General features: G+C 40.0%; 1 protein-coding gene across 1 annotated transcript in view; it reads left to right on the top strand.

The window, feature by feature from the left end:
- Pcsk2 (proprotein convertase subtilisin/kexin type 2) overlaps positions 1-13068 on the top strand; it is a 264406-nt gene that overhangs the window by 28036 nt on the left and 223302 nt on the right. Inside the window, exon 2 of the mRNA XM_021636816.2 lies at positions 3604-3708. Within this exon, the coding sequence (XP_021492491.2) occupies positions 3604-3708 (105 nt within the window). The remainder of the gene's footprint in view (positions 1-3603; positions 3709-13068) is intronic.

The following is a 13068-nucleotide window of genomic DNA, read 5'->3' as shown; positions in this document are numbered from 1 at the left end:
TATTTATTGATTATTTCTCTGAACCTAAACCTGCTACTAAGGTCCTCTTTTTCATTTGATTATTTTTCATTTGATTATTATACTTCCCACCCTATAATTTTTCCCTTTTAAAATTTTTACCTGTTTATATTGTCTGTTTGATGATTCATCACTCTCATGTTTTGCTGTTGCTCTGTAGACAAGATGTCCCTTTTAGCTGATTGAACATATTTAAATGGCTGATTTAAAGTCTTTGTCTAGCATGTACGACACCTGAACCTGCTCAGAGGGTTCTTGTTTATCCTCCCCACTTTCGATGTATGGACCACACGATCTTGTTTCTCTCTAGGCCTCATGACACTTTTACTGAAGGCTGACATCTTCAGAAACGCCATGTAGTAAATCCAAAAGTGAACTCACCACCCCTGTGTTTATGTTGGTGTTCTGGATCTCACTGTTGTGGTGATTTGTTTGTTCGGTGTGTTTCCTTGACTAATTCATCAAGCTCTGTGACTTCTTGAATGCTCTACTGAATCTGCCCAGTCTCTCTTGTTTGGCCTGGTTGTCAGTTAAAGACTGGACTGGCATTGTCTTAAAAATAGTAACTGAGCAGGTCTTATTATTATTTGCTTTGAGTATGTCTGACAGTGCATCTCTGATGTTCAGGTAGAAGTTTCCATCCCCATTTTATTTTTATTGTTCTTTTTTAGGGTATTTTTTTAAAGTTTTATTAATTGCAGTTTATTCACTTTGTATCCCTACTGTAGCAACCTCCCTCACCCCCTCCCAATCTCACCCTTCCTCCCTCATCTCCTCCTATGCCCTTCCACAAGTCCAATGATAAGGGAGGTCCTCCTCCCCTTCCATCTGACCCTAGCCTATCAGGTCTCATCAGGACTGGCTGCATTGTTTTCCTCTATGGCTGCTCCCCCATTAGGGGGAGGTGATTAAAGAGCCAGCCACTGAGTTCATGTCAGAGACAGCCCCTGTTCCTATTACTAGGGAAACCACTTGCACACTGAGCTGCTATGGGCTACATCTGTGCAGGGGTTCTAGGCTATCTCCATGAATGGTCCTTGGTTGGAATATCAGTCTCAGAAAAGACCTCTGGACTGAGATGTTTTGGTTCTGTTGCTCTCCTTGTAGAGCTCCTGTCCCTTCCAGGTCTTTCCATCTCCCCCTTGTTTCATAAGATTCCATTCACTCTGCCCAAAGTTTGGCTATGAGTCTCAGCATCTGCTTTAATACCTTGCTGGATAGACTCTTTCAATGGCCCTCTGTGCTAGGCTCCTGTCCCGTTGCCTGTTTTCTCCCTCTTCCGATGTCTATCCCATTTGCCTTTCTGAGTGAGGATTGATCATCTTACCCAGGGTCCTCCTTCTTGCTTAGCTTCTTTAGGTGTACAGACTTTAGTATGTTTATCTATATTATATGTCTAATCCACTTATAAGTGAGTCTTTCTGCTTCTGGGATACCTCACTCAGGATGGTCTTTTCCAGTTCCCACCATTTGCCTGCAAATTTCATGATTTCCTTGTTTTTAATTGCTTAGTAGCATTCAACTGGCCTGGGAGCTTCAAATAAAGATAAAGAAAGCCCTGTAAATATCCCACTTTCTTTATCTTTATTTGAAGCTCCTGGGCCAGTTGCTCATTAGCCACCATTGGGGTTTCTAGTGTAGGCAGTTTCAGTGTTAGGTGATTGCCATGGACTGCCTTCAACAAATACCCCAAAGATAAAGCCTTCCTCAGTGAGCAATGCCTGGGTCACATAATAATCTTTATCCCTGTAAGTGGGACTTTCTGGATATCTTAGAGTTTCTGGGAATGGGGCTTCTGGAATAACTCCAGCCCTGGCACCTCCTCCAGTGCCTGTTACGTTGCTATGGGACACAGAGACTATGATTGAAGTGGTCGGGCAGCCATCTGCTTTCAAAGAAACTGTAGGATTTGGCATCAGCGGACAGATGGGGCGGTTATAAACCCCACAGACGTTTGATTATTGTTGTCAGAGAACTGTCCTTGTTTAAATGCTCCTTGGGAAGCTGCCGGCTTCTTGTTGATTCTTAGAATTCTGAAATGGTTGTTTGGCAACTTTTCCAGGGTTTTAGTTGTTTTTGTGAAAGTGAATTTTGGAGATCATCACCTCATCTTTCTTGAAGGTCTCCTTGTCCCAAAACACAGCAGTGTCTTTAACTATTAACCAAGAACAAGAAAGAGAGAAATAAATTTCTAAGCATGCATCAGCAATGGAAATTCTAGTTACATCATGGTTTCTTTCATGACATAGCAAAAAGCTACCAACAGAGAGGTAAAAGTGGGAGTGTGTGATAGCATGTGAGAGGCAAATAAAAAACCCAATTTGTATAATAATTCATGTGACATGTGTGGCCAAGATTATTACAATTATTTAAAATAATAATAATAAGTTATTCTTGAGAATGGGCTGGTTTGGTGGGGGGGGGGGGGTATCCTTTATGCCTAATACTACTGAAAAATGAAAGAGTGAAAATTTTAAATTTGGGTTCTTTTGTGTATTGTTTGTATTTTCCTGATACTATATGTTCCTTTTCTAATGATTACAGTTATTTAAGGAATATTTATGCCATGCTGAAATCTTACTTGATCTAAAAATTCTCAGATGGGTCCCATTTAATTCTGAATAACTTCTTCCAAAGCATCATGTTTCCTTTTCTTCCAAGCACTTGGTTGGAACACATACCTACATTTCACCATCAAATACATTGAATAGTGAAATGCTTTAATTCAGGAACTTCTTTGAAAAATGTCATGAAAACCATGTGTCCTCTTTCCAGTAATAAATATACCTATTCACATTATTTTCTTAATTGTGAAACATTCAGCTAAATTACTTGTTCAAGGCAAGTGCTACAAGTAATATATGAAGGAATGTGGAAGAGAAACAGAGACCTAGAACCCTTGGGTCTTCATATATATGCATATGTGTATGGAGTGTGTGTATGTGTGTGTGTGTGTGTGTGTGTGTGTGTGTGTAAAACAGAGAGGTTCCCTGAAGTTACCTGGGATCATAGAACAAACAGCAGTACATGCTAGACCCTCTATGACTCTTAGAGAAAGAGAAGATCTTTTTGCTGTGGCTTCTCTCTCTGTCCTTGGCACTCACACTTGATTTCAGGCATCCTTAGAATATAGGAAGACAGCGTGGAATCTGGCCTCGCAGCCAGCAGGCTCCTGTCAGATTTCAGTGACCACACTGTTCCCAACCTGATAAGAGGTACCAAAGAGTTACATGAAAACCCCAAGAAAGATTAGCTAATTGACCTGCAAGAGAGTACTTTGTCACAGCACAGCCCTAGGGCTTCTGGGTACCAAGTGGTGTATAAACACTTGTCCGAAAGAAGAGCCTGGAGATTTTGGTATGTGAAGACAGGTTGTAAAAGCTACAACCTAGAAGAAAGAATAAAGGACATTTGAAGAAAAGGGAAGAAATGGATGCCAGATGAGCAAAGTAAGGAAAGCAAGAACACAGAATGGGACTCTAGCATGAGGCGTGACTGCATCTTCACATAGTTCCTGCTTACATGCCCTTAGCCTGGGGCCAGTACAAAAACTAACCATCCTCCTGTCTGTTTGGCTTTCCACAGCTCCCCTTTGCAGAAGGCCTGTATCACTTTTATCACAACGGCCTTGCAAAGGCCAAAAGAAGACGCAGCCTGCAGCACAAGCAGCAGCTGGAGAGAGACCCCAGGGTGAGTCCTCAGAAACCTGAGTCTTTCTCAATCCCCACTGCTACACCAGCACTCGCCCAGTGGATGCAGAGGGCAGGCAGGAGATGCTGAAATGCTGGGGTTCTGTATGTTTTGATAAAAGAAATGGATCATTGGCAGACACTGTAGACTAACTGCTCCTGTTTTGTGCATAGTAAATAACCCCAGGCCACATGTATATGGGTGGAGGAGGAAACACAAGTGCCTCACTGCCTTCTCTTGATTGCAGATTGCCTGGAAGCATGATTTGGCCTATGATGGGTGGAAAGACACACAATGTTTTACTGTTTATGGATGGTTTCTACTGGCAAACTAATGCTCTGAAAAAGTTTCTATGTTTCATATTGTGAACAGAAAGATATGTACACTGGCTCCCTACAGGCTGGCCATCACCTACAGCGGGGGTCTGAGTATTCAGTCATGGCTGCAGCCACAGAGCCCTGCTCTTCCCTGCATTCTCTCTACCACCCCATCTGCTGCTCACTCCTCTGCTGTCTTCTTTTATAATTTTAGTGATATTTTAATTAAAAATACTTATAACATCCACCCTTTCCCTTTCCTCTTTTCAACCCATTCCCTCCTCTTGGCTCCTTCTCAAATTTATGACCTCTTTTTTAGTCATTGCTAGATTTTTATAAAAATAATTAAATATATAAATAAAAGCTGCTGAGTCCACTTAATGATACATATGTGCAGTTCATATATATGATATAGATAGATAGATAGATAGATAGATAGATAGATAGATAGATAGATAGATAATCTTTCTGCTCCCTTCTTTCCTAATGTCAAGACTGAAGGGATGGTGCTGCAGATATGTCCACGAGGGCTGGTCACCCCATGATCAGTAGCTCTCTGCATTGTTAACAGTTGTCAATCTCTGTAATGGCCTCCATTTGCTGCAAAGAGAACTCAATAGTCTTCTTAATATTCATGACCTCCATCTTTTACCTCCGATTTTTACCTCACACTTGGATTCCAGGTCATATTTTCTACTCCCTCAGACAGCTAAAATTTGTTTTTCCTCCAACCACATGTAAGATCTTAGGCATGAGGAGTTCCTCTTTAATATTCCTGCTCCTTTAGAGTAGAAACTTGGACCATCACAGCACATCCCTCTTCTAATCTCTAACTCTCTTTGTACCTATACACTCATCCCACTGGGAATATTCTAATTTTTCTTAGCCATGTCCAAAAGGCAAAGTAACACCAAGTCAACTTTCTGTCTATGCTCTTGAAGGCAGTGCGACCTCTTACTCATGCCTCTTAAGGAAGAGACAGTAAGTGGGTAAGGTATTTGATTTCAGATTTGGACAAGATCCCTTTTTGAGGTGAGTAGACCTAGAATTTATTCTTCTGAAGCTGGTGAACATTTCATCAGTTTTATTCGGGGCTTTCACTAGAAAGTAAAGGCTCCCAAGCAAGTCACCAGATGACAGGCCACAGGTGGGTTTGTTTTGCTTCTTAACATAAGTCTTCTCACATGATCTGAGAATTTTGATTCTGAGAAGTTATTCTATTAATGCCCTTGCAATAAAGACCAAGGGTCTAATGCTGAGTCTCTTGTGGAAGTTACCACTACTACTCAGGTGAAGATCTGTCTTTTATAGCCTTGTGGTTGGCCATACTAACTAACTGCCCAGGGACACTCTTGGGTAACATTAGATGGAATCGTACTAATGTCATTTGTAAATTCAAAGTGGAGACAACTAGGCACGGACCATCCAGGGACACTGTAAAGCTCATTTTCCCTCATATCAACCATGCTCTAGCTTACCTATGATGGCCATTCACTTTTCTTTTACTTCTATAATAATAAAGAAGCCCTGCTATTTTTTCTTCTTCAATTCAAAGGCATAGCTCTCCCACATACTCAAAAATGCACAAAAGGAATGAGGCAAAAAACTAAACAACAACAACAAAAATAAAAATAAAACAAAGAGAGAGAGAGAGATCCTTTTAAGCCTGAATTGAAAACAGAACTGAAGCATAGCTATCTAAAAAGATCAATGTTTAGATCAAGGAGATTATGTGGGGCCTCTAAACTGAGATTATTCACTTAAGCACTTGCTGAAATGATCCCTGCCATGGTGATTCTTGGTGTCATGTGATGTTTACAAAAGGGAATATTGAGATTGGTTGGTAATAAAGAAGAAGTTCACATCTTGGTAATTGGACTCATTTGTCTTTCTTCTCAACACTTTCCCCATTTTCATTAACAGGGGCAGCTGTTCTTTTACATCACGCACTTTAAGTGTCCTAGTAGCCAACTGCCTGGACCTGCTGTGTGTGAACATCTGTCCTGCCCACAAAGGCCCACAGAAGTCATCAGGGAATCTAGTCAAGGTTCAATAACCTGAATATTGTCAATAATAAGTTCATTTTAGAAGAAGAAATAGAGCATGAAGTTCTCATACATCTTAAACAACAACAAAAATATTTTGTTTGGTTTTGTTTGTTTTTTTTTCAAGAAAAGTCTATTTACAATGGCTTCCTTCCAAAATGTTACATTCCCTAATGCTGCATTAAGGCTTTAATGTTTTCTGTGTGATAGTCTTATGCTCATATAGAGTTAGACATCTGCATAGATCAGAATTGGCAGGCACTATTCTTTATTTATATATTTATTTATTTATTTATTTTACATACCAATCATAGCTCCTCCCTTCTTTCCTCCCTCTGCCTCCTATTCTCCCTCCCCTACCCTCAGTAAAGGGAGATCCCCCTCCACCAACCCCAGCACTTTAACTCAAATCGGGACTAAGTGAATCCTCTCCCCCTGTGGCCTAGTGAGGCACATCTGCCAGGGAGAAGTGATCAAAAACCACGCAGCAGAGTTCTTGTCAGAGACAGACCCTTCCTCCCCTTACTAGGGAACTGACATGAAGGTCAAGCTGTACATTGGGTACATATGTGTAGTGGCCCAGGTTCTGCCCATGCATGGTCCTTGGTTGGTACTTCAGTCTTCTCAAGCTTCTTTGGACCCTGGTTAGTTGACTCTGTTGGTCTTCTTGTGACACTCCTGTCCTCACCAAGGGCAGACATTATTCTGAAACAAAAATCATTGGTGAACAATGCAAAGGTAGCGATGTGAAAATTCATCTTGAGGCTTTATAAACCTTAAACAAAAATGCAAGCATGTGCTGTTTGGGCATATCCAGCCTTGGAGTTTGTTCTGGCTAGTTTTATATCAACTGATATAGCTAGAGTCATCAGAGAAGAGAGTGCCTCTGTGGAGAAAATGCCTTTGCAAGATCAAGCTGCATCAGCTCCTGCCTCCAGGTTCCTGACCTGTTTGACTTCATTTCCTCACATCCTTCAATGATGAACAACGATATGGATGCCTCATCAAAATACGCTCTTTCCTTCCTGAGTTGTTTTGGTCATGGTGTTTTATCACAGTGGTAGCAACCCTAACTAAGACAGAGTTAGTAAGTATATGACAACAGATTGCAAAATGAAAGTAAATAATAGAGAAGTAAAAGGTACAAGGGCCGGGGAACCTAAAGAATAGTTGATACAGCCTCTCAGTTCTTAAATGTCACAGACTGTTTCATGAGCCAGAATTTAAGAGTAAGTTGTTTCTTCCTTCTCTGAAAATGTCCTCTAGACCATAACCTCTCAAACTGTGGGCTGCAGCCCACGTGGGGCTGTGTAAATAAATATGGAAAGTATAAGATAGTTAGCAACAGAAAAGGTTTCTGACCATGTAACAGCCAAAACTTCATTCAAAATCAAATGAACAATGAATCCAATGTGCTTCTGGCAGCCTGTGCCTGCACTTCACCACGTAGCTTCGTGGCAGCCTGGTTCTGACATACATGTGCACTGTCATCCCAGAATGTAATGCTGACCAATACTGCCTGACACACAGCATCAGCTACTTTTCCATTGCTGTGCTCAAACACCGTGACCAAGACAACTTATAAAAGAAACCATTTAGTTGACTTACAGTAGAGGGTGACAGTCCACCAAACTTAGTGGAGGAACAGCACAGATCTCACATCTTGATCCACAACTGTGAGGCAGAGATAAAGAGAGAGCACAAGTCTTTTGAAACCTCAAAGAGCCAAACAGCTCCACCAGCTAGAGGCCAAGCATTCAAATATATAAGCCTGTGGAGGCCAAGCATTCAAAGCACCACACACATCAATCCAGATTCAAGCACACTGCACGTTATGAGCGACAGTGCTTTACTGTGCAAAGTTTTCTTCTTTACAGAAATAGAGTGGTTTAATGATGGAAAACAAAGACTTAAGTATTTTCCTCCCAGCATTCCTCAGCATGTATCAAATTAGAATACAATTACATTATACTGTATTATAATGTATAATGTTTGCCTTTAACAAATGCTGTTTGAGCCGATGACTTGAGTCTTAAAAAAAAGTCATTGAATTCATTTTGGCTGAAGCAGAATTTCGAATGATTTTTGTAACAGCCCTAAACACCATTTTGTGCTACGTGTTTATGCAAAGAGGCCAATTATAAAATAAAAGCATCCATCAACTCTGAGAAATATTAAAAATGTTTAATCAGATATTTAGCCAATATGTAATACTTTAAGCAGCAACAAATATATCTATCTCAGTATAGAAATTTTTCCTTCATCTTTATAAATGCTAAAATTATAGGTGTGCCGAAAACTGTTAAAATAAATTTATGAATTATTATTATTAAGTGTTTGTTTTGTGCAGCTATTTTATAAACCTTGATATGTGGACTCATGTAAAAAATTATGAATACAAATGGTTACGAGTTGAAAAGTTAAGGAGTCCCTCCCTATGCCAACAAACCCAAATTATGCATGTCACCTTAGCATCATCTTTCCTGGCCCCTTTACTCACAAGTCTGTGACTTCTGAGAGGTAACATAAAGCCCAAGGAATTGTGTGCATGCAAAAGATGAGATGAGCTAATACAAACTCTTGGGGTTACATTCAGCTAGGAAGCTTTTTTTCTAGGAAACCAGGATTAATCACCAACACATACACAAAAAATGTATAGAAGAAAGACAAGCAGCAGACAGTGAGAAAGATAGATGACTGAGGAAGGTTTCTGCTTTTCTCTGGCTTGGCTTTAGGATAGAAATGTCAATAATTTCCAGTCCGCTTACCATTTAGTGAAATCTAGAGATGCTAGAAAGGGTTGGGAAGCTAAACCTTTAATACAGCCATCAAGAGCAGACGTGTATTACTTCAAAAGTATCCTCTTCTCCAGGTTTTTCCTCTGAAAAAATACTGGCATACTATTGAATATCGTGACTTAAGCTTGTGTGCTGTTTATTTCTGCAATGCCTTTATGTACTATGTATCTGAATATACAGTAGACCTTCATTCAACAAGTGGTGGCTGAATGAATGAACTGTTATCAACTCTTAGTTTTTAATTTACTTTTTATTTATTACAGTTTATTCACTTTGTATCCCAGCTGTAGCCCCTCCCTCATCCCCTCCTAATCTTGCCCTCCCAACCTCTTCTCCTCTATGTCCCTCCCCCAGTCCGCTGATAGGGGAGGTCCTCCTCCCCTTCCATCTGACCTTAGTCTATATGGTCTCATCAGGACTGGCTGCATTGTCTTCCTCTGTGGCCTGGTAAACTGCTCCCCGCCCCCCAGAGAGTGATCAAAGAGCAGGCCAATCAGTTCATGACAGAGACAGTCCCTGTTCCCCTTGGAAGCTGCTTGGATACTGAACTGCCATAGGCTACCTCTGTGCATGGGTTCTAGGTTATCTCCATGAATGGACTTTGGTTGGAGAATCAGTCTCAGAAAAGACCCATAGACTCAGATGTTTTGGTTCTGTTACTCTCCTTGTGGAGCTCCTGTACCTTCTAGGTCTTTCTGTCTCCTCTTCTTTCATAAGATTCCCTGCACTCTGCCCAAAGTTTGGCTATGAGTCTCAGCATCTGCTTTAATACCCTGCTGGGTAGAGTCTTTCAGGGGCCCTCTGTGCTAGGCTCCTGCCCTGTTCCCTGTTTTCTCCCTCTTCCAATGTCTATCCCATTTGCCTTTCTGAATGAGGATTGAGCATCTTACCCAAGGTCTTCCTTCTTGCTTAGCTTCTTTATATGTCTAATATCCACTCATAAGTGAGAATAAACCATGTGTGTCATTCTTCTGGGATCACTCAGGATGGTCTTTTCTAGTTCCCACCATTTGCCTGCAAATTTCACGATTTCCTTGTTTTTAATTGTTGAGTAGTATTCCATTGTGTAAATGTACCACAATTTCTGTATCTGTTCCTTGGATGAGGGACACAATTGGGTTGTTTTCAGATTGTGGCTATTATGAATGAAGCTGCTATGAACATGGTTGAGCAAATGTCCTTGTTGTGTACTTAAGCATATTTCATTATATGTTCTGGATATTAGCTCTCTGTCAGATGTAGGGGTGGTGAAGATCCTTTCCCAGCCTGAAGCCTGTAATTTTGTTCTGATGACAGTGTCCTTTGCTTTATAGAAGCTTTTTCAGTTTCATGAGGTCCCATTTATTGATTGTTGCTCTTAGAGCCTGTGCTGTTGGTGTTCTGTTCAGGAAGTTGTCTCCTGTGCCAATGAGTTCAAGGCTCTTCCCCACTTTTTCTTCTAACAGATTTAGTGTGTCTGCTTTTATGTTGATGTCTTTGATCCACTTGGGCTTTAGTTTTGTACAGGGTGATAAGTATGGATCTATTTGCATTTTTCTACATGTAGACATCCAGTTAGACCAGCACCATTTGTTGAAGATGCTGTCTTTTTTCCATTCTATGGTTTTGGCATCTTTGTCAAAAATCAGGTTTCCATAGGTGTGGTGGGTTTATTTCTCGGTCTTCTATTAGATTCCATTAATCCACCCTTCTGTTTCTATGCCGATACCATGCAGTTTTTATTACTCTTGCTCTATAGTACAGCTTGAGATCAGGGATGGAAGATACCTCCAAAAAATCTTTTATTGTAGAGAACTGTTTTAGCAATTCTGGGTTTCTTGTTATTCTATTTGAAGTTGAGAATTTTTCTTTTAAGCTCTGTTGGTAATTTGATGGTAATTGCATTGAATCTGTAGATTGCTTTTGTTAAGATGGCCATTTTTACTGTGTTAATTCTGCCAAGCCATGAACATGGGAGATCTTTCCATCTTCTGATATCTTCCTCTATTTCTTTCTTCAGAGACTGGAAGTTTTTTTTCATATATATCTTTGACTTGCTTAGTTAGAGTTATACTACAGTACTTTGTATCCTTTGTGGCTATTGTGAAAGGTATTGTTTCCCTAATTTCTTTCTCAGACCATTTGTGTTTTATGTACAGAAGGGCTACTGATTTTTTTTTAATTTAATTTTGTATCCAGCCACTTGGCTGAAGGTGTTTATCAGCTGTAGGAGTTCCCTTGTAGAATTTTTGGAGTCACTCATGTATACTATCATATCATCTATAACTAGTGATACTTTGACTTCTTCCTTTCCAGTTTGAATCCCCTTGATCTCCTTTAATTGTCTTATTGCTCTAGCAAGGACTTTAAGAAATATATTGAAGAGATATGCAGAGTGTGGACCTCGTTGCTTTGTCCATGATTTCAGTGGGATTGATTTAAGTTTCTCTCTGTTTAATTTGATGTTGGCTCTAAACTTGCTGTATATTGCCTTTACCATGTTTAGGTAAGTGCCTTGTATCCCTGATCTCTCCATGACTTTAATGAAGGAATTCTGGATTTTATCAAATGCTTTTCAGCATCTAAGGAGATGATCATGTGTATTTTTCTTTCAGTTTTTGATACGGTGGATCACAATGATGGATTTTGGTATATGATATCGTTGATGTGTCCTTGGATTTGGTTCTCGAGTATTTTGTTAAGTATTTTTGTGTCAATGTTCATAAGTGAGATTGGCCTGAAATTCTCTTTCTTTGTTGAGTATTTGTGAGGGTTAGGTATCAAGGTGACTGTGGCTTCATAGAATGAGTTTGGTAATGATCCTTCTGTTTCTATTTTGTGGAATTGTTTAAAGAGGATTTGTGATAGCTCTTCTTTAAAAGTCTGGTAGAATTCTGTGCTGAAACCACCTATCTGGTCCTGGACTTTTTTTTGGATGGGAGACGTTTGATGACAGCTTCTATTTTCTTAGGGGATATAGGACTATTTAATTTCTTTACTTGGTATTTTTTAATTTATAATTTATTTTAATTTATTCTTATTTTTTATTTTTTATATTAATTGCAGTCTATTCACTTTGTATCCCAGCTGTATCCCCCTCCTTCATTCTCTCCCAATACCATCCTCTCTCCCTTATCTCCTCCCATGCCCCTCTCCAAATCCACTGAAAGGGGAAGTCCTCCTCTCCTTCCCTCTGACCCTAGCCTACCAGGTCTCATCAGGACTAGCTGCATTGTCTTTCAGGATCAGCCTGGTAAAGCTGATCCTCCCTCAGGAGGAGGTAATCGAAGAGGCAGCCACTCTCTGAAACAATCCCTGTTCCCGTTAATAGGGAACCCACTTGGAGACTGAGCTGCCATGGGCTACATCTGTGCATGGGTTCTAGATTATCTCCATGAATTGTCCTTGGTTGGAGTATCAGTCTTGGAAAAGACCCCTGGACCAGATTTTTTGGTTTCTTTGTTCTCTTTGTGGAGTTCCTGTCCCCTCCAGATCTTATTAGAAAAATAATATAGGGTAAACATAGTAAAATAATATAGGATAAACATACTATATGCCTAAAGAAACTAAGCAAGAAGGAGAACCCTGTGTAAGATGATCAATCCTCACTCAGTAAGGCAAAAGGGACAGACATTTGAAGAGGGAAAAAACAGGAAACAGGACAGGAGCCTAGCACAGAGGGCCTCTGAAAGACTATACCCAACAGGGCATCAAAGCAGATGCTGAGGTTCATAGCCAAACTTTGGGCAGAGTGCAGGAAATCTTATGAAAGAAGGGGGAGATATTTATCTGGTCTTGCTTTGGTAAGTGGAATTGATCCAGAAAATCGTCCATTTCATTTAGATTTTAAAATTTTGTGGCATCTAGGCTTTTGAAGTAAGACCTAATGATTGTTTGGCTTTCCTCAGTGTCTGTTAGTATGTTCCCCTTTTCATTTCTGATTTTGTTGATTTTGATAGTGTCTCTCTTCCTTTTAGTTAGTTTGGCTAAGACTGTGTCTATCTTGTTGATTTTCTCAAAGAACCCACTCTTGGTTTCATTGATTCTTTGAATTGTTTTATTTGTTTCTAATTTATTGATGTCAGCCCTGAATTTGATTATTTCCAGTCATCCACTTCTCTTTCTCTTGGGTGTGTCTGCTTCTTTTTTTTCTAGGGCTTTCAGGTGAGCCATTAAGTTGCTTGTATGAGATGTTTCAAATTTCTTTTTGAAGGCACTTAA

The sequence above is a fragment of the Meriones unguiculatus genome, chromosome 4 (genome assembly GCF_030254825.1).
Source record: "Meriones unguiculatus strain TT.TT164.6M chromosome 4, Bangor_MerUng_6.1, whole genome shotgun sequence".
NCBI lineage: Eukaryota > Metazoa > Chordata > Mammalia > Rodentia > Muridae > Meriones > Meriones unguiculatus.
The sequence above is the reverse complement of the archived record's forward strand: the minus strand, read 5'-3'. Positions and strand labels throughout refer to the sequence as shown.